This window comes from Crinia signifera, chromosome 8, assembly GCF_055691185.1.
Source record: "Crinia signifera chromosome 8, ASM5569118v1, whole genome shotgun sequence".
Taxonomy (NCBI): Eukaryota; Metazoa; Chordata; class Amphibia; order Anura; family Myobatrachidae; genus Crinia; species Crinia signifera.
In genome coordinates, this window is record NC_139224.1 from 80,345,865 (window position 1) to 80,367,834 (window position 21,970).

At 42.8% G+C, this 21,970-nt stretch overlaps 1 protein-coding gene across 8 annotated transcripts in view; it reads left to right on the forward strand.

Annotated features, from left to right (window-relative positions):
- MGST3 (microsomal glutathione S-transferase 3) overlaps positions 1-20,092 on the forward strand; it is a 49,122-nt gene extending 29,030 nt beyond the window's left edge. For all 8 annotated transcript variants that reach the window (XM_083156712.1, XM_083156715.1, XM_083156713.1 and 5 more), the window contains one exon: positions 19,777-20,092. In XM_083156712.1, the coding sequence (XP_083012838.1) occupies positions 19,777-19,898 (122 nt within the window). In that variant the 3' untranslated portion in view covers positions 19,899-20,092. The remainder of the gene's footprint in view (positions 1-19,776) is intronic.
- The last annotated feature ends 1,878 nt before the right edge of the window (positions 20,093-21,970 follow it).

Here is a 21,970-nt window from a genome sequence, read left to right on the forward strand (position 1 = left end):
TTGTAACATCTGCTGGTTTCGTCAGTGGGTAATGCTGTATTTTTCCTGTTACCCCAATTGCTGCTACTAATTGCTTGGCACAACCTAGACCAGGAGGGAATGTTGTTAACGGGTTTGATACAAAAAGAACTTTATATTTAAACTATTCCACTTACCCATATCTGAGGCTCCTCCCTCAGATATTGTGTCACGTTATCTGGTTGTGGGGTGTATGTGTGTCCTACTCCCTGTTTGCATATATGTGTCATGCTTAGGGCGGCGTTGGCTACTAGGTGGGGCTATGGCTATGTGTTGAGACCTACCTGTCTTCTCCCATTGTGTCTCTCAGTTACTTACATATGTGTTATGTTTTCTATGGTTATTTACCCTGCAATGTCTGGCTATGTGTCCATTGTTTCCACATTTGAAACATACTATTTGGTTTTGTCTTTCTGTCATAAATCGTTTGTCCAGATCAACAGCAGATTTCTTTAAAGTGTGTATTGACATCTGTCTGCAGTTGGGGTGAATGGTTTCTATGTTGGTTCTCAGATTTTCCCTAAGACCTTGTATCAGCACAGAGACAATCCCTCCCTTAAGATGTATGTTGTCCCTGGGGCTGGGGATACCAGAGTGTTTTGGCAACACCTGTAAAGCACGGTTGAAATATCCGCTGGTGGACTCACCATCTTTCTGTGTGATGGTGAACCCTAGGGTATTTTCAACCGTCGCTGGGAAATATACACCCAATTGTATATTTATTAGGCGTATATTTTTCTGGTTGCCCTGTTCAGTTAAAATCTTATCGCCCTCCACACCACTGTCTCGAATGAACTTCTGGACATCTATGTGTGAAGGGAGGCAAGCTCTCAACATGTATCGCCAATCCTTATTGGTGGGCTCATCTGAATTTCCTCGCTCCCTTACAAATTTCTGACACTTTGCCAGATCTTTGCTGGGATCAGGGAAATTTTTGATGATTGAATGACGTTCCAATCGTGTCCATGTATTGTGCATGTCACTATCCTTTACAGGCATTACCTCATCCCCGCCTCCCCGTCCACAAGGAGGTTCCACTGTGTGCAGAGGGTGGATCTGTATCCCCCCTGCACCATTGGACAACATCCCAGGAGCAACTATCTCTGTGCTGTGTTGTGTGTACTTACCTGTGTCTCCAATCGTGTTCCTGGCATCAGCCATCTCCTCGACCAGAACGGCAGCAGCAGCTTGGGCTGTCTCAGCCTCTCTCTCCTTTCCGCTAGCTTCGCAAGGGATGGCTGATGTCAGGAATCTCCCTTGTGGATCTGTATCTTGCTTATAGGGGGTAAAAACAGGGTACAAGTTAGCAATGGATACATTATTACTCATGTCTTTCTTATGAGTCATTAACCCCTTCAGCACATATGGGGGTGGGGGAGCTGATTCTATTGTGGCAGCGGTTGTAACGGTTGCATTTTTATTGTGGCTGGTTGCGTCAAGTATTGCCAGACCTCTGGTTCCCCATTGTTCCTGTCCTTCCTTCTGCCACAATTTAAGAATATCTATATGCTTCACTCTCTCCTTACGACTGGAGAGTAGGCATATTTCATCTTTTACTGCTGATAAGATTTCTGGATCGAAGCTACCAACACTGGGAAATTCTAACTTGCTGCCTTGTGTCATTTTTCTCCATTTATTTTGGTAAACAACTGTGAGTTCACCGTGCTTACAGCACATCATAAAAGCAGCCGATCCTTTTGGCCGGCTTGCTTCCTCCCTAACATGCACGTTATCACAGCGTGACCCGTTATTACCCATAATTACAGGAATAAACGTTCACAGCTTAATAGATATCGGTGGGTTATTTAAGTTGAGAGCTCCCCAACCACTCACTTCTCCACACAGCGACACTATTCCGCAATCAAGCGTGAAGCCCACAATGCGAGGTACGATACTCAATCACCAAGTCTTTCAACTAGCAGCGAACTTCTAGCCAACTTGCTTGGTGTGGCACAATTTTTCCAGGGTATAACAAACTTGTTTTCCTATACCCCCAAAAATTGGATTTCTAAAGTAGCTAATCGGAAACAAGTACGTTCCGATGTATCTTCTTGTACCCTCCTAGCGGAATCAATTCCACTGAAGGGGCAGTTCCTATGGGCACGTCGTCACGTGAACCCGGTCCTAACTGGACTGTCCTACACTGGACTACACTGCGCTGAGTCGTGCCGTCACACACCCGTTCGCCTCAGTTATGTTTCACACTGGGCGCTGGTTACACCTTGGTCTTATGCATATATTTGAAATATTTCTGTACAGAAAATCTTCCCAGGCTGGTAGCTTGTCACTAGATACTTATGCAGGTATAAATCCCTTATAATACGCTATAGGAATCTATTAAAATAATGCTTGAGTTGCTTGCTTAATGAGAAAATGAACAAAAGAAAAAAAAACGTATTTTTCTCTTTATTAAATCACCGCCCCATCCACAGTATATTACTATACTGTTTTAAATAAGGCTAGTGGTTTAATACTGTTCACTTTTGAGTTCCTATGTGTGCTGCATGTGCAGTACCAATGAACAGCCACGTGTGTACATGCACTGTTCACAGGCCGCCGATGAATCGGCCACCCACGTGTTCTATAGTGTATTTGCAAGGTTGCACTCGGGTTTCGCTATACGCAGTAATTGCGCCTAAATGTGGAATAAATCCCTTAACTCCGTCCGAAAGTTACGTATCAAGATGCGAAATAAATCCCGCACTTAATCCGTAAATCTCGTACAAAGATGCGAAAATTTCCCGATATGGGCACGTGCGCGCGCACCTAGCGTACTACACAATAGACGCTTTACGTTACTGCAAAAAGGCCCAGGGCTTGTCGCCACGTGGCGGAGTCCCTGGTTTTGCAGTAACTAACAATAAACAATTATAGTTTTGCACAGAGGGGATCCTCTATGTACTATAATAAACACAGACTCCACGTGTGCGAACCTTATCGCACGTGGTACATATACTGTAATGAACAAGCAACTCAAGACACTATACCCCGTTAAACTACTTGTGGCAGGCAGAAGTACAGTTTACTAAACACTTAATATATGCTTTAAACACGTGGCTTTCACTTATTGTGCTCCGGGTTCAACGCTAGCACTTCCCGAACCCCGCACCGCCGCGGACCCGGCCTATCCAGCAATGGATAATACTTCCACCCTTTTGCTGGTATAGGTCGGGTCGCACGCCTGGTACTGAGTTCTGGAATGTGGAGCGGACGGACGCGCCCCCAATTGTTAATGACGATTAAATATGACCAGAGAGTCAATAAGTGAAAAGCGCTGGTTACGTAATAAGTCCGCAACCAACGTACCCTTTATACCTAACTACGTGCGAACAAAGCGTAGCGCAGCGTAGCGTACCTTTTTATTGTATTATGTACACCAAGAACCAATACCTTAATCAGAGATTCCTTCGCAGTACTTTGTCTCTAATCTGCGAATATACCTTATCGGACTGTGTCCGTAATATACCTTGTCGCTATTATGCGAATAAACAGACACGACCACTGTATATAAATAAGGAGATAAGAACTCCGTGAAAAGGTTGTATTTAAGTCCCTAATGGACAAAAGGGGGTTACAGAAATAAGAATAAACAGGTATAACAAGTAATACAATATACTAACAATGAATACTAAACAGGCTCTGCTAAGGGGAAAGAATACAGATACAAGACACAACCAGCCAACTATACAATAAGTATAAATACCGTTAATGCAACCGTTACCCGTCTCCTCAAATATGCGAAGTGCAGTCCGGTCAGAGCTCACTATCGTTCAGGGCTGAACTATAGTCCGGTAGAAAAGTCATGGGAAGGTAGATGTGCCGAAGAGACTTTGGCTGCTCTGGGTCGCCTATCTTATAGGGTCAGAAGGGGGAGGTCAAAGGCCATTCCCATTGGTCAGAGATTTGTATGTCAGGTCCACTGTGATCGGGGGGTAAGATGATACAACTGGTTTGACTAGGTGCAGGGGAGTGAACTTTAAGAGTCCTTTGTTTGATGGTTTCGGCGTCAGCAGTGATAAGAACCAGTTTCATCTAAATTCCTTTGTTACATACTTTCAACAGAAACTGTCTCTGGAATATGGATTATGTTCATAACTATCGGGCCGTGTATATTGCTAAATATTCGCAATGACCGGAATACTGTGCATAATGAACGGAACGGTACTAAACATGATACAGACAGATGCGTGCAGGGCTAGCTAAGCTATGAGTGGCGTTCTAAACCTTTAACTATATTTCATTTAGTGTAAGTATGTTATTATGAATTTATGTGTGATAGTATGGCTACTCTTCTGGTCCACTTTGGGTATGGAAACTTTATGGAATGGAAACTTTATTTGCGCAACTCTGCGAACCAAAATGGCGGCCATACTATCCTAAAATGGCGTGTGTGTAACTCGACTTCCATAATATATATATATATATATATATATATATATATATATATATATATATATATATATATATATATATATATATATATATATATATATATATATATATATATATTATAGTACCAATAATCCTCTCCGCGCTATATATGCAGCAATAGTTCGTATACTGTAATGGACGGCCGCCTAACCACACAAATCCCTAAAGGGTTTAGGGACAACCAAAATGATAGAAAGCACAATTGTGGTATGGCGCCTTAAAAATAATAAATAAAGTCCATATGTATGGTGGTCATAGATCAGTAAAACAGACCAGAAGAATTCATCCAATTTCTTTGTTTATTGATGTCAACTTTTTCATCGGCAAAACCGTGAGAAGTATCCCAACGCGTTTCGTCTAGAACGACTTCATCAGGGGTAACATCATAAAATTCTTTTCTTTCCTATAATAGGAATAAAGTGCTTATTGCTCCTCCAATAGAAAACGGGGAGGAATGACTGTGATTCCAGACCAATTATTTTTATAGAGTAGAGTTAAGCTGGTGACATGCTTAATCGTATACAAGTGTATAAATACCAATAAATTCTGGCAAAAAATACTTTTCTTCCCTGTGTGATCAACCTTTCTCTCAAGGATCTCTCTCCTACAGGGAAGAACTGCAGTTCTTCCCTGTAGGAGAGAGATCCTTGAGAGAAAGGTTGATCACACAGGGAAGAAAAGTATTTTTTGCCAGAATTTATTGGTATTTATACACTTGTATACGATTAAGCATGTCACCAGCTTAACTCTACTCTATAAAAATAATTGGTCTGGAATCACAGTCATTCCTCCCCGTTTTCTATTGGAGGAGCAATAAGCACTTTATTCCTATTATAGGAAAGAAAAGAATTTTATGATGTTACCCCTGATGAAGTCGTTCTAGACGAAACGCGTTGGGATACTTCTCACGGTTTTGCCGATGAAAAAGTTGACATCAATAAACAAAGAAATTGGATGAATTCTTCTGGTCTGTTTTACTGATCTATGACCACCATACATATGGACTTTATTTATTATTTTTAAGGCGCCATACCGCAATTGTGCTTTATATATATATATATATATATATATATATATATATATATATATATATGTGTGTGTATGTATATATATATATATATATATATATATATATATATATATATATATATATATATATATATATATATATATATGTGTGTGTGTGTGTGTGTGTATATATATATATATATATATATATATATATATATATATATATATATATATGTATATGTGTGTATATGCCCCTTAATAAAATAACTAATTTTAGCTACTAAACAAATCCAAAAATTACTAAGCATGTATGCATTTTTTTTTTTTTTTTAAATCATTACTGACCTGCCTTCTCCTCCCCCTCTCCCCACATTGTTCTGAGAGGTCAGATGGCTCAAGCCGCATACTGTCCTGTCTGGACCTTTGTACTAAACCATTATAGAACTCTTCATACATTGGGGGGATTTCCATGAGTGTGCCTTGCTTACCTTGCACTTAATTTTGGATTACGCCAGGTATGCATGCTCCCGATACCCATGGTATCTAATATAAAACAAAGGGGTCACACGGTTTTCAGCAATGATAAAAATAGAGTTCCTTCTCTGCTGCTGGGAGGCTCAAAGACTGCAGGGAGATGTAGTCTGCTGTGTAGATCTCCCTGCTGCTGCCTCTTGGGGGGGAGGTGACCGTGTACAGGGGGTCACACACTCGCACTAGCTTAGACACATACTGGATCCCGATGCCAAATTGAAACTTCCAGTTTATTATTCCCCAGGTCAAATTTCAAAGCAAGTCCCGGCGATTTTTCAGAAATTACCAATTTTAGGAAAAATAAGATTCACACCAGGTACACGCTACACAATGTGTGTATCTGGCGATATTGGAGGCGGTGGTCCTCGGCAAGTGCATGTCGGGTGGGAGCAGGGGAGTGGAAGCCGTGCTGCAGCATGGCCCTCTTTAACGAGCTCCTACTTGGTCTGCACTGAACAGAGGAGGGTGCGAGTCAACTTTTTTGAATGTACACACTGGTATCAAAATCGATATTTATATGATCAAAGAACAATAAGTGAAAAGCGTAGGTTACGTACTTTGTCCGTAACCTGCGTACCCTTTACTCCTAGCTACATGCGAACAAAACATAGCGCAGCGTAGCGTACCTTTACCGTGTATTATACACGGATGAATCAATGCAGTAATAGGAGATCCCTTCGCAGTACTTTGTCTCTAATCTGCGAATACACTTTAAGGACAATGTCCGTAATACACCTTATCGCTAGATGCGAATAATAGACGAGACCACGGTATAACAAGTGAGGAGATAGATTCTCCGTAAATAGTGTATTTAGTCCCTAGCGGACAAAGGGGGATTACAGAAAGAAGAAAATACAGGGTAACACGTGATACTATTGTCTAACAATAAGTACTTTAAAACACTTACAAAGAAACAAACAGATACAATTATAATCAGCCACATTACATAAAACGGGAATACAAATGTTACCGTTAAGGAAATAGCGCAGCGCAGTCCGGTCGGAGCTCGCTATATTCAAGTAGAACTATAGCCCGGGTTGGTGAGGGGATATCAGCAGTGCCAAAAGTGACCGAGGCAGCCTAGGGATAGCTATCTTATAGGGTCAGAAGGGGGAGGTCAAAGGCCATTCCTATTGGTCAGGGTTCGAATGTCCAGTCCTCAGTGATTGGGGCAAAGTATTACACCTGGTTTGGATAGGTGCAGGGGGAGTAAACTTTGGAGTCCTTTGTGTGTTGGCATCGTCGTCGGGGGTCGTAAATAGCAACAAGAACCGGTTATATCTTGATTCTTTTGTCACACACAATTTAACAGAAAAAGTCCTTGAAATATAGATTTTGTCCGTAATTATCGGACCATAGGAGTTGCGAAAACTTCGCAACGACCGGAATACTGCGCATGAGGAACGTAACGGTACCAAACATTATACAGACAGAAGTATGTAATGCTGATTAAACTATGTGTAGTGCTCTAAACCTTTAATTAACTATATTTTATTTGGTGTAAGTGTGGTATTATGAATTTATGTGTAATAGTATGGCTGCGCTTCTGGTCCAATTTGTCACACAGACTCGGGTATGTATACTTTATTTGCGCAACTCTGCGAACCAAAATGGCGGCCATACTATCCTAAAATGGCGTGTGTGCAACTCGACTTTAACAGTCCACCCTTTGACAGTAAATATAAAACTGTCACAGTACAAAAAAATTTCCTAAAACACAGAAATTCATAATCCTAACAGAGAAATTTGGGATCTGTGAATTAAACATATAAGGGGAGTAAACCATCTGCTCTTTGGCCAATCCAGGATCATGGATAAATGAGGGGCCACATTTATCGAACAATCTACTCGGGGTGACGAAGGATAATGTACAATCTTTGGGATAAAAATAAAAACAGGGGAGATTACACTATATACAATTGGTTTTCAGATATGGCATCCTTTGGTAGGCATTGTTTGTGACAACAGACCCTTGAATTCTTTGTCTCTCTTTTTGGTATACTTTTAAGTATGCTGGTATTATTACTATCAAACATCCGGTCCTGGGTAACGTGTCAAGCTTAGGTATTCTATCTTGACCTAAACTGGGACGGGACACACTCTCAGAACTCTGTATCGTCTGCCCAATACCTGGCAGCAGTGCGAAAGCAGTATCCTTGACTTTGGGGATAAGAACGGATAGTGGGGGGGGAGACAAAAATAGGACCCAAAATAATGGAGAAAACTGAGAAAGGAAAAAAACTTGTTAGTGATCCTTCCAACCTGTTACCAGTGGGGTGTGTCACAGTCCTTTTTGTAGCTTGTACAGGTTGCTTGACCTTAGCTGCTCTCCAGTCCTCCCGAAATGGTGCCTCTAGCGATTTCTTTCTTTCGCTCTTGAATGTAAGGACCTTCTGGGTTTCTGGTCTTTTGGCAGTAGGACAAACGTACCCGAATCTCTCTCTCTCTGCGACTTTGTTATTGAGGTAGTGCGACTTTGTTATTGAGGTACTGTAGTGCTTGTCAACAAGACTTGGGGTGGTTCTTTTTTTTAAAGGTCTATCAAGCAACCTGTATATGGCAAAGCATGGGAAACAACAACATCTCCTGGTTCATGGTTATGACAGTTCACAACAGGTGTCAACAAAGTCCTTTTGCTGCAGTTTTCCAGTTGGCTCTGTGGGAACAGCCGTTCCAGTATCTTTCCCCAGACAAGTAAGGCATGACCCTGTCGTCTTACCTGTCTGTGGGCACACCAGTAATTTCGGACTAATTTCCACATACCTTCCCTGTCAAGACAAGTCAGGCCATGGGCTATCTCTGCCCTGACCGTTTGGCATGTTCTCAGAGTCACTGGTTTTCCTTGTCCATCTTTCTATTCCTGTCCACATCCCTTCGGCTTCCAGACTGCTTCTCCTGCAGGGGACATAAATTCTATGTGAATACACTGACATTTACAGGGGGAACACAAACATCCGCAGAGCGCATGGCTCACCCAGCTGCCTTGCCAGCATGTTCATTATCAAGTGACACTGGATCCTTATCGAAGGTGTGGGCTTTACACTTGATAACAGCCACTCTGTCCGGCAGCTGTGTGGCTGTCAGGAATCTTTTGAACTTACAACGCTTGCGCCACTGGAGTGCCAGCTACTGAAACAAACATCTCTGAGGCGCCATAGGGCTCAAAATCCTCTGCATATCCCCAACAAACGTACTTGGAGTCGGCATAAATATGGCTGTTTTTTTTTTCTCGCAGCACTACTAATGAGGCTGCTGTTGCTGAGTGAGACGTCCAAGGGGTCCAGCCTTTACTATGCCTTCTCCATCTATTACGGTATAGCCAGTGTACAATTTTCCCATCTCAGTGTTGTGGGAAGAACGAGGGAGAAGAAAAAAAATGAATTACCTCTTCCAATGGGTTGTTACCACCCTTTGGGGACATGCTGCAAAGGTCTGATTCAAACATGTCATGCAATCATATTCGTCTCGGCTCCCAATAACTTCCACCAGTCCAGCAACCTCAGCATCAACCCCCCACCCTTTGTGCCTTGAAGGGCACACCTGGTAAGAGTGGTGCTGGGTTTACAATATTACGCATGTTACTGGTAACATTTATAAAATTCATCAATGCAAGTTCCCATTTAGTGAACTTGGCTGGTGAATATTTTTCTCATGTTTAGGCAGAATTTTAGGAGTGTCCAGACTATGGCCCTTATTCTGGTTCGGACGGTACGGCCCGCGTGCGGCCGTACCGCCGATGTTTTTATTCTGCACATGCGCAGAGGTCAATCTGCGCATGTGCAGCCCCCTTCGCCGCAGACGTATTTCGTCCGCCGCAAAGGGGGCGTATAGGGGCGTGAGGGGCTTCAGACCCTAATTTCCCTATGTGTACGCCCCGCGTTTCATGGGCGTTCCCATGCAAACGCGGGGCGTATGCATGGTAATGAGGGTATGACGCAACTCATGGGGGCGGAAAGCTGACGTCGCCGGATGTCAGCTCTCAGCCCCCATACAAGCTAGCACACGGACGATTGTCCGTGTGGTCTCAGCTTGCGGGAGCTGCTGGGGCGTGCGGACCTGCCTTCGATGGTCGACGACCATCGAATGCAGGGGGCAGCTCCCACCATGGTGGAGGCGTACGCCTCCACCATTTTTATGCGGATCGCCAGCCGTCCGTGTACGGACGGCCGTGGCGATCCGTCTCGTGGGCGGGGATTGGTTTGTGCGGCCGGAGCACCGTGTGCGGCTCCGGCCGCACCAACCAGAATAAGGGCCTTAATGAGGAGCATAACCAGTTAAAACACACCCCAACACCACATTCTCAGTCTTGTTTACCGGTAGTGCTATGGCAACTACACTGTGTAGACAAGTAGGAAGTGCTAGAGTAACTGGGTTTAATTGTATACTGCAGTACGACATTGGTCAGGCTGGCATCTATATCTGTCGCACACTCAGCAGATGTCTAGTATTCCAAATCACATGGTCTCTTGTGTCATACCCAGGGCAAAGGCTGTAATCAGGCCTGTTTCTCATTCTTTACTATCCTGTTTCTCATTCTTTACTATCTGTCTGTGATGACATGGGTTTTGTGATTGCACCTATTCATATGTAAATGCATTTGACAACCCTTTTCATTCTCTGTTGAAGGGGAATGCTTTGTGCACTACTTGGACTGCTTTTCACAAGATGGTGGCTGTGGTTGCCCTGGGTAACATAAGGAGCAATGCTTAAGGTTACTGGGACTTTGTTCAAAATTTACTGAAAAATTTATTGTGACTACTCTCTTGTCCACTCGTGATGCTTTATGGGGTACTGCATATTTATAATAGGTATTTCTCTGCTGGGTGTGCGACAGATTTTTCAAACTACTTTTCTATCATTTGTTGGTTTGTGGTTACTAATGTGTCCCAGATTCCCCCCCTCCCCCCCCCGTTCGGGCACAACTGCAATCTGTCCTGAGATACCTTGGGCAAAATGTAATAGGGTGGGATTTTTAGACTTTTGCGATATTTGGTCCAAAACGGCCAAAATCGCAATTTTTCTAAAAATCCCACATGTAATAGGGTGCGATTCGCGGGGAAAAGCGCATTTTTCCCGTGAATTCGCACATTTAAAAGATGCGATTTTCAGTCACACTGAAAATCGCATCCAGATGTTTTCCCATAGGAAACTATAGAACTCGCATATGTAATAGGATGCGAGTTCTAAAGTCGCATATGGGACCTTCCCGAAAAGCGCAAAAAAAATAGACCAGCTTCTTGCTGGCGATTTTTACAGAAACATGCACAGATCATTGATCTGTGCATGCTTCTGTTGTAAAAAAAAATTAAAAAGAAAAAACGGCGTGCGGTCCCCCCCCCTAAGCATAACCAGCCCCGGGCTCAAAAAGCCGGTGCTGGTATCATAAAATCAAAGGAACAATCAAGTTGGGGTTCCCTGAATTTTATAAAACCAGCACCAGGCTCAAGGTCTGGCGCTGGTTCCCAAAATACGGGGGACAAAATGACTAGGGGTCCCCCGTATTTTAAGAACTAGCACCGGACACAACCAGCCAGCAGGGTAATGCCACAGCCGGGGGAAACTTATTATATAAGCTCCCGCGGCCAAAGCATTAACCCCCTGGCTGGTCAGCATGGGCAGGGGTCCTGGGGAAGTGGGGACCCCCCCAATGAAGGGGTCCCCCCCCCCCTCCAGGACTTACCAGCCCATGCTGATAGTCCGGGGCTGTCCCCGATGCCCCTGGGCGGTGGGCATCGGGCTGATGGATTGTGTAAAAAAAAAAAGAATAAAAACTATTGTTTTCTACTGGCGAACTGAGTCCCAGCAAGCCTACCCCGCATGCTGGGACTTGGAGAACCACAAGTCCCAGCATGCGGGGCATTAAAGGGCCCGCTGGCACTTGTAGTTCTACAGTACAAAAAATAGTTAACAAAAACACACTGACACACTGTAAAATAAAAGTTTAATACACACATAACACACACACACACACACACTGATACTTACCTACCTTGAGCCCGTAGGTCGGTCCCTGGGTCCGGGGCTCCAGGGCAGAAGAGTCCGGTTCCGGGGCTGGTCCTGGGGTTCCGGGGCTCCTGGGCTGAAGAATCCGGGGTCCAGGATCCGAGGTAGTCCCCAGGGGTACCTAAGGAAAGAAATCCTACTCACCTGGTCCCCGGCGACGACCTCGGCATCCTCTCCGGTGACAGCGCTGCTCCCATCTGGTACCCGGCTCGCAGGACTTTGACAGGCGCAGAGATGTTTCCTCCTCGGCGTCTCTAGTCAGAATGATTTCTGGCCAATCAGGAGCCGAGAAAGTCGGCTCCTGATTGGCCAGAAATCATTCTGAATACAGACGCCGAGGAAGAAACATCTCTGCGCATCTAGAGCAGAGATGTTTCTTCCTCGCGTCTCTAGTTAGAATGATTTCTGGCCATGACTAAAAATCGCCCGAAATCGCAAATTCGCATCTCATTACATATGCGAATTCGCTGCAAAAAATGCTATTTTTTTTTTTTTTTTAAAGATGCGATTTTTTTTTTTTTTTTTTTAAAATCCCACCCTATTACATTTCGCCCAATATGTCCTCCCTCAGGAGGATACACCAGAAGTTGTCTATTGCCATCTGCTGGTGTTGTGGATGAGAAAGGACCTAACAATAGATCATTGACCCATTGTATCGGTATCAAACCATTTGTGGGCTGTAAGGACAGTGTGCAATCCTGCTAGACTTGGGGCTTTGTGGCTCTCTAAAGTTTCTGGAACAGAAGAGTAGGAGAAAAAAAATGGAAAAAAAGAGAAAAAAAAATATCAAAAGGGTAGAAAAATTGATGACCGTAATGTGTACATTTATTGCAACAGAAATTTCTCTTTTATTTAGATGACACCAGGATTTGGCACTATGGGGGAATAGGCTCTCAACTATTTGGTTCTCACCCTTTTCAACTCCTGTTCTGATCTGTAAGCCCTCCCTCCTTTCTCTTACCCAGTGGGGTTGTGACTATGGGCTGTGTCTAGGGGTATTAGCTAAAAAGTTCTCTTTTGGGAACCTTGTTATCTCACTGGGTATTTTTCCAGCTCGACCTCAGGTTTCAAATGGTGAAGCTGTACTTTGGGGAGCTATGCTCTCTGTTTTTAAATGGGTTTCTATTGAAGCTATCGTTGCCATTAATCCTGTGTCCTGCCCATCTTTAGTTCAAAGGGAACTCGGTATTCGTGCTGTAGTTTTTAGCTACCTTAGATGGGTTAAAAAAAAATTATAACCGTACAGTGCAGCATTAGTCATGGGGGTGTATCTAACGATTTTGCATCTAGTTCGTGCATACTGGTCCTGTTGTCTCTAAGTTATGAATCCTCTGGAGCCCAGAAGCAGACATAACTTATTTTTCAAGGTCGTTCTGTAATTAGAAGGTCAATCGCAGCCGCTGCAGTTAATAAGACAGAGTATTTGATATGCAAGGGCCCGATTATGATCTCTATTTGTTTTACCAATGGGTAATGCTGCACTTTTCCTGTTACCCCAATTGTAACTGCTATTTGCTTGGCACAACCTAGATCAGGAGGGAATGTTATTAACGGGTTTGATTAAAAAAAAACTTTTGCGTTTAAACCATTACACTTACCCATATCTGAGGCTCCTCCCTCAGATATTGTGTCACGTTATCTGGTTGTGGGGTGTATGTGTGTCCTACTCCCTGTTTGCATATATGTGTCATGCTTAGGGCGGCGTTGGCTACTAGGTGGGGCTATGGCTATGTGTTGAGACCTACCTGTCTTCTCCCATTGTGTCTCCCATATGTCTTACATATGTGTTATGTTTCCTATGGTTACTTACCCTGCAATGTCTGGCTAGGTGTCCTTTGTTTCCACAGTTGAAACATACGGTTTGTTTCCGTCTTACCGTGTCTTGCCTTTGGTGTTGTATGTTTTTGGTTGGATCCTTACTAAAAGTGTGACTATCGGCTGTTATCAGTTTCTGCATGCCGTTTGTCTGTATTTCTGTCATAAATCGTTTGTCTAGATCAACAGCAGATTTCTTTAAAGTATGTATTGTCATCTGTCTGCAGTTGGGGTAAATGGTTTCTATGCTGGTTCTCAAATTTTCCCTAAGACCTTGTATCAGCACAGAGACAATCACTCCCTTAAGATGTATGTTGTCCCTGGGGTCGGGGATACCAGAGTGTTTTGGCAACGCCTGCAAAGCACGGTTGAAATATCCGCTGGTAGACTCACCATCTTTTTGTTTGGTGAACATCAGAGTATTTTCAACCGTCGCTGGGAAATATACACCCAATTGTATATTTATTAGGCGTATATTTTCCTGGTTGCCCTGTTCAGTTAAAATCTTATCGCCCTCCACACCACTGTCCCGAATGAATTTCGGGACATCTATGTGTGAAGGGAGGCAAGCTCTCAACATGTATCGCCAATCCTTATTGGTGGGCTCATCTGAATTTCCTCGTTCCCTTACAAATTTCTGACACTTTGCCAGATCTTTGCTGGGATCAGGGAAATTTTTGATGATTGAACGACGTTCCAATCGTGTCCACGTATTGTGCATGTCGCTATCCCTTACAGGCATTACCTCATCCCTGCCTCCCCGTCCACAAGGAGGTTCCACTGTGTGCAGAGGGTGGATTTGTGTCCCCCCTGCACCATTGGACAACATCCCAGGAATAACTATCTCTGTGCTGTGTTGTGTGTGCTTACCTGTGTCTCCAATTGTGTTCCTGGCATCAGCAATCTCCTCGACCAGGATGGCAGCAGCAGCTTGGGCTGTCTCAGCCTCTCTCTCCTTTCCGCTAGCTTCGCAAGGGATGGCTGATGTCAGGAATCCCTCCTGTGGATCTGTATCTTGCTTATAGGGGGTAAAAACAGTATACAGGTTATTCATTTTCAGGTTATTTTTGGTTTCACTTTGGACTTGAATTGTTCCCTTTTTTACATATTGGGGAGTAGAAACATTCGTATTCCTGTGGCTGATTTATACTTGCATCTGACAGATAACTATGTTCCCTTTGAATTGTACTTTCCTTCTGCCACAATTTTAGACATTCATTCTGTTCAACTCTTTCCTCGAGTGGCAAGAGCAAACATATCTGATCTCTAACTGCTGATAAGACTTCTGGATCGAAACTACCAACACTGGGAAATTCTACTTTGCTGCCTTGTGTCATTTCCTTCCATTTATTTAAGTAAACAACTGCTCGTTCACCGTGCTTTCTGCACATTATGAATGCCGCCGATCCTTGTGGTCGGCGTAATTCTTCCCTAGGTAGCACGGCCCCTTGGTGCGAGCTACGGTTCCCCATTAAGGGAATGATAGGTTCATTTTAAAGGGCCGGTGGGTAATTTATCAGTGAGCAGTACCCAAAACACTCCTCCTCAGCAGCCTGCAACGTTCCCACACTTAAGCGAGGCGCGCAGTCTACATGGTTGTACTCAATCACCACTCGCCTTTGGCTAGCAGCGAAATGCTAGTCGACTTGCAGGGTGCGGCAAGTTTTGCAGAACACAACAAAACTTGTTTTTCCTGTATCCTCAAAACCGGTATTTCTAAAGCAGCTGATCAGATCACTGGGTTCCGATTTAGCTTCTTGTACCCTCCCGGTGGATCAAAATAGGTAGATCCAGGAAAGGGGCAGTTCCTATGGGCCCGTTGTCACGTGCACCTATATGTCTTATTTCAACACACAACTAATATCCTGATCTGGACTGCGCTGAGTTGTGTCGTCACACACCCGTTCACCTCAGTGACTGTTTCACACTGGGTGCTAGTTACACCTTGGTCTTACGCTTAAACTTGCAATATTTCTGTACAGAAAATCTTCCCAGGTTGGTAGTTTCTCACTAGATACTTATGCAGGTATAAATCCCTTTTAATGGCTATAGGAATCTATTAAAATAATGCTTGAGTTGCTTGTTTTTCGGAAAAATGAACAATAAAAGAAAAACTTATTTTCTCTTATTTATTACCGCTTTATCCACAGTATGTTACTATACTGTTTTTAAATAAAGCTAGTGATTTAATACTATTCACCTCTGGGTTCCTATGTGTGCTGCATGTGCAGTGCCAGTGAACAGCCACATATGTACGTGTGTTTGTTAGACCTGTTCACAGGCCGCCGATAAATCGGCCACCCACGTGTTCTACAGTGTATTTGCAAGGTCGCGATCGGGTTTCGCTACATGCAGTAATTGCGCATAAATATGGAATAAATCCCTTAACTCAGTCCGAAAGTTACGTATAAAGATGCGAAATAAATCCCGCACTTAATCCGTAAATTACGTACAAAGATGTGAAAATTTCCCAACGTAAGCACGTGCGTGCGCACCTTGCGTAATACACAATAGACGCTTCACGTTACTGTAAAAGGCCCAGAACTTATCGCCACGTGGCGAAGTCCCTGGCCCTGCAGTAACTAACAATAAAAGATTATAGTTTTGCACAGAAGGAATCCTCTATGTACTATAATAAACACAGGCCTTTGCCTCCACGTGTGCGAACCTTATCGCACGTGGCACATATACTGTAATGAACAAGCAACTCAAGACACCATACCCCGTTAAACTTCTTGTGGCAGGCAGAAGTACAGCTTACTAAACACTTAATATACTTTAAAACACGTGGCTTAATATTTCCTTGATTTCACTTATTGTAGTTCGGGTTCAAACGCTAGCACCTCTCGAACCCTGCACCGCCGCGGACTTGGCCTATCCAGCAATGGTTAAATAATCACTTCCACCCTTTTGCTGGTATAGGTTCAAGCCGCGCGTTTGGTACAGTGTTCTAGAGTATGAAACGCTCGGACGCCAGCCCCCAACTATCAAAATCGATATTTATATGATCAAAGAACAATAAGTGAAAAGCGTAGGTTACGTACTTTGTCCGTAACCTGCGTACCCTTTACTCCTAGCTACATGCGAACAAAACATAGCGCAGCGTAGCGTACCTTTACCGTGTATTATACACGGATGAATAAATGCAGTAATAGGAGATCCCTTCGCAGTACTTTGTCTCTAATCTGCGAATACACTTTAAGGACAATGTCCGTAATACACCTTATCGCTAGATGCGAATAATAGACGAGACCACGGTATAACAAGTGAGGAGATAGATTCTCCGTAAATAGTGTATTTAGTCCTTATCGGACAAAGGGGGATTACAGAAAGAAGAAAATACAGGGTAACACATGATACAATTGTCTAACAATAATAAGTACTTTAAAACACTTACAAAGAAACAGATACAATTATAATCAGCCACATTACATAAAACGGGAATACAAATGTTACCGTTAAGGAAATAGCGCAGCGCAGTCCGGTCAGAGCTCGCTATATTCAAGTAGAACTATAGCCCGGGTTGGTGAGGGGATATCAGCAGTGCCAAAAGTGACCGAGGCAGCCTAGGGATAGCTATCTTATAGGGTCAGAAGGGGGAGGTCAAAGGCCATTCCTATTGGTCAGGGTTCGAATGTCCAGTCCTCAGTGATTGGGGCAAAGTATTACACCTGGTTTGGATAGGTGCAGAGGGAATGAACTTTGGAGTCCTTTGTGTGTTGGCAACAAGAACAAGAACCGGTTATATCTTGATTCTTTTGTCACACACACTTTAACAGAAATAGTCCTTGAAATATAGATTTTGTCCGTAATTATCGGACCATAGGAGTTGCGAAAACTTTGCAACGACCGGAATACTGCGCATGAGGAACGTAACGGTACCAAACATTATACAGACAGAAGTATGTCATGCTGATTAAACTGTGTAGTGCTCTAAACCTTTAATTAACTATATTTTATTTGGTGTAAGTGTGGTATTATGAATTTATGTGTAATAGTCTGGCTGCGCTTCTGGTCCACTTTGTCACACAGACTCGGGTATGTATACTTTATTTGCGCAACTCTGCGAACCAAAATGGCGGCCATACTAACCTAAAATGGCGTGTGTGCAACTCGACTTTAACACTGGGCCCTTCTGAGCGATCTTTTACTTTCTCGTCTAGTGTGTATGGGGCTTTAAGATAGGTACACCCTATATAAAAAAAAATTCCCAATTGGCAATAATTGGGAGATCGGCATAATTTATTGTATAGTGTGTGTGTGTGTGTGTGTGTGTGTGTGTGTGTGTGTGTGTATATTCATCGTTTTGGCGTTTTGTGTATAAAGCAGAGAACTTGGTCATAAACTATTGATTTTCCTATTGTTTGTTCTAAAACACAGGTTCTCAAATTCTGTCCTCAGGACCCCACAGTGCATGTTTTGCACAGAACTGTGTGGGGTCCTGTGGACCGAGTTTGAGAACCCTTGGTCTGAAGCAAGACTCTCTGTCACAATCCCGGATATCAAGCAGTGTGTACAATACCACAAAGAAATACCAATGTGTCCCCTGGCTCTGTGTTTGTCACATTTTCACTTCATTTCTCATTAGTATTACCCAGAAGGAAAATAAATAGAATATACACTAGTGTGATATTGTTATATGACCAATTGATAAATATAACAATGCTTGTAGTCTAGTTGATTAGGACTCATAGAGGTCTACTGAGGGGGTAGACATATATTGCGTGGGGAGGGACAAATAATGTCGGGAAAGGCTTGAATCCTTTCCAATTGACGCTCCCACCGGTTCCATGTAAAAACAGAAGGGTCCAGAATAGTGCAATACAATCTTTAATCTACAATAAAAGTCTAAAACAGATATGTGTGACATGACAGACTCTCACCCTGCAGCATAACAAACTTCAGACCAAAACGCAGAATGTAAGTCCACAGGCATCCCTGGAAGTCTCCACAGGATCAAAAGCCAGGCAGTCCACTTTCTATGTCTCCAAACCAACGTGTTACGATATGTTTCACTGTATGTATCTTTCAAGGCCTAAACAGGAAGCTCAGTCAAGAGCTATATAGCTGGATGTCTCTCCTGGCTCCACACACCCCAAAAACTGGAGAGGGTGCCACTTGAGAAGCAACAGTGCAAGTCCATCAGCCCTGCTCATTTGGGCATCGGCAGTACATGCCCCCCAGTGACCTTGGATAGAAATAATTATTCAGTTAAGCCAGGGGTGGCCAACCCGGTCCTCAAGATCTACCAACGGTCCACGTTTTCCAAACTTCCAAGCTGGTGCACAGCTGCAGTCCTTACTAACTGTCACATTTTCAAACATGCTGCATTCATTCCTACTATAGCTCCACAGGTTGCCTGAAATACATGAACTGTTGGTAGATCTTGAGGACAGGTTTGGCTACCCCTGAGTTAAGTAGTTACAGAACCACTTACCTGGCCAGAACCAAAAATATAATTTAGTTTACAGTTGTTATAATCTCATATAACCTAAAACCGATTCAAAGTCAAGAATTGAGCAATTCCAACGGTTCCGAAATATCGTCCATGACCTACTCAATATCTCCACTGCACTAGTTTATAATCATGATGGACATTGAATTTGATCTATTCTCGTGCAAAACAGCCAATATTTCCAACAAGCAATTTAATAGCTGTTCTCCTGCACTAAAATTTAAGGATTAAATCACTGATTCTATTAAAACTATGTAATGAATTTGTTAAACCACAATGATGCCTTTCTACTGATGACTTTTTTTTTCTGGCATCTCCTGAAGCTGCAAGGAAAAGTCCACCCCACAGTAACACGCGGGTTAATCAAATTATACCTCTAGTGTTTTCTTTATGAGTTGCGTGATGTCTAGACCTGGGTGCTCAGAGCTTCTTTAGTGTTGTATGCAAGTGGTGTTTTTCATTATTGTCATAAACAGAAATTTTATATTGTTCTCTTTTTATATTTCCGATAGATCCCAAAAAACGTGCCAGAGGTGCCATTGGTTCTGCCGCTTTACTCGGTCTATTTGGTACTACTGTGTGCTCTGCTTTTAAACTACTCGGCTGGTCTTTCAACCCAAAGACATGGTGTTAAATCAACAGAAGTAGCCAAAGATGGGACCAGAGGTGTTCATTTTAAAGAGGCCAATAAAATTCTAATCGCTGCCATATCTCTTTGTACTATGTAAAAGGGTTGGTTATGGCCTATGTATCTTTTAAAATAGGACACCTTAATCTAATTGCCCTTTATTTTCTAAATAAAATTTGTAAACCCCTGAATAAACAGAACTGTGTGGTGTTTTGTTTTTTCCTACACATTCCTGTTTCAGTTTTGCTATTTGGCCATACTAAAACTGTTGCAGTGCATGCTGGGATTGTGTAGTTCAACTACGGCTGGAGGGCCAAAGGTTCCCCATGCCTGAGCTACATCAACCATTCCAGAATCTGCCAATTATTGTCTGATCCAGTTTGTGAAATGCAGCCAAAATGTAGTTGTGAAAATATGGCTGTAAAATAGTTTTTACCTGGTGGCATGTATACTTGAAGATTAAATGAGTAATACCGTGCTAGTAGGTGTATATAGAGCTGACAAATATAGCCAAAATGTAAACTAAAACAATGAGTGCTAAGATGTCTATAAATGACACATGTAAGGTAGAAATGTTTTGGTTATTATAACATTTGCATCTCCTTTAAGGAATAGTTGGTGGAGTTCGTTATATAAGCACAGGCTATGATACAGCATAAAGTTATCTGTCCCTACCTTTCCCGTCATCTTGGTACTCCTTCCCAGTAGAGAGTCCTGGGTATCGGGACTGATTGCAGACTGACTCATGATAGACAGTCATATGGTTGACTGGGTCAAAAGGTCGACCGGTTTTAAAGATCGACATTCATTTTTTGGCTAAATTTGCAGCCGGCAGGCGTTATTTCATGCCCTACCATACACTATGGCATGGAGGGAGAATAAAATAGTGTGCCGAGCCCGAAGCATGGTGAGCACATGCGGTACACTTAGACGTGTCCATGTTGACCTATGTCGATATAGACACCCTAAAAACATAAATCATGTTGACCTTTTTTGACCCTGTCGCCCATTAGTGGTCGACCATATAATTGTAGACCTAGACACTGTAGATTTATACCATAAACAGAATCCTGTGTAGTCAAGGGCAGTATGCAGGCTAGGGTGGTTACTGCTGCTCCCCTATGATGTTCTAATACTTCTGTTATAATAGCCAAACCTTTTTCCTTTCAAGGTGTCATTTATAGCACTGATTGTTTTTATTTTATGTGAAGAGATTGACACACGTTGTATGTATTAAATTAAAAAATGTATAACCAGTACTAGCATGTTCAACCACAAAAACTGTAAGAAGCACCATACTTGTCACTATAACAGTGACGTCTGTTGTAATCCTAATGCCATAGTGTGGACCAGCCACCAACTCAGAGTCAGAGTTCTATGGGGGAACTGGGCCTGCAAAAAAATCATTGCTGATTAGCACAGAGGCTCTTTCTGGCACTCCTGGGCTAGATAGGTGGTGAGTTACTGAGGATAGCTCCAAAATCAAACCAGAAGTCTGGTAGCACCAGTAAACGGTACATTTGGTTTAAAAAAGCGAGCCACATCTCTTTTGGTAATGTTCTATGGGAGTGTCTAGATCCCCTTCAGTTTTGTCACTTTTTCCATCATGCACTGGGTCCATGTATATCTGAAGGGGGAATATAAGTCTGTGCCCGAAGTTTGCGAGGGTACAATGCAGCTAAAATAAAACAAAATAACCTACATCTAAGTGAATTACAGATAAAATACAAAACGTTGTGGGGGCATCTAACAACTTCAGCCCTCACTGAACGTCACCTCCTGTAAAAAAAACTGAAGGGGATCTAGTCTCTACCAATGTGCTACTTCATACAGTTACTTTAGGTATATAATTATGGTATAACAAAAATTGCTTTGACTGCTTAATAAACCCACTTTTCAACATGATTTAACAGAATTGTTCTGACAGGATGGAGTCCTGTATATCCACAGGTAACTTTGCTATTGTATATGTATAATAACGTATCTTACCTTGTATCAAGCATTGTTTTTTATTTTATTAAGATAATACATCTACAGCTGATTTTGCCACATACTTAATATGTACTGTTGGTACTTGT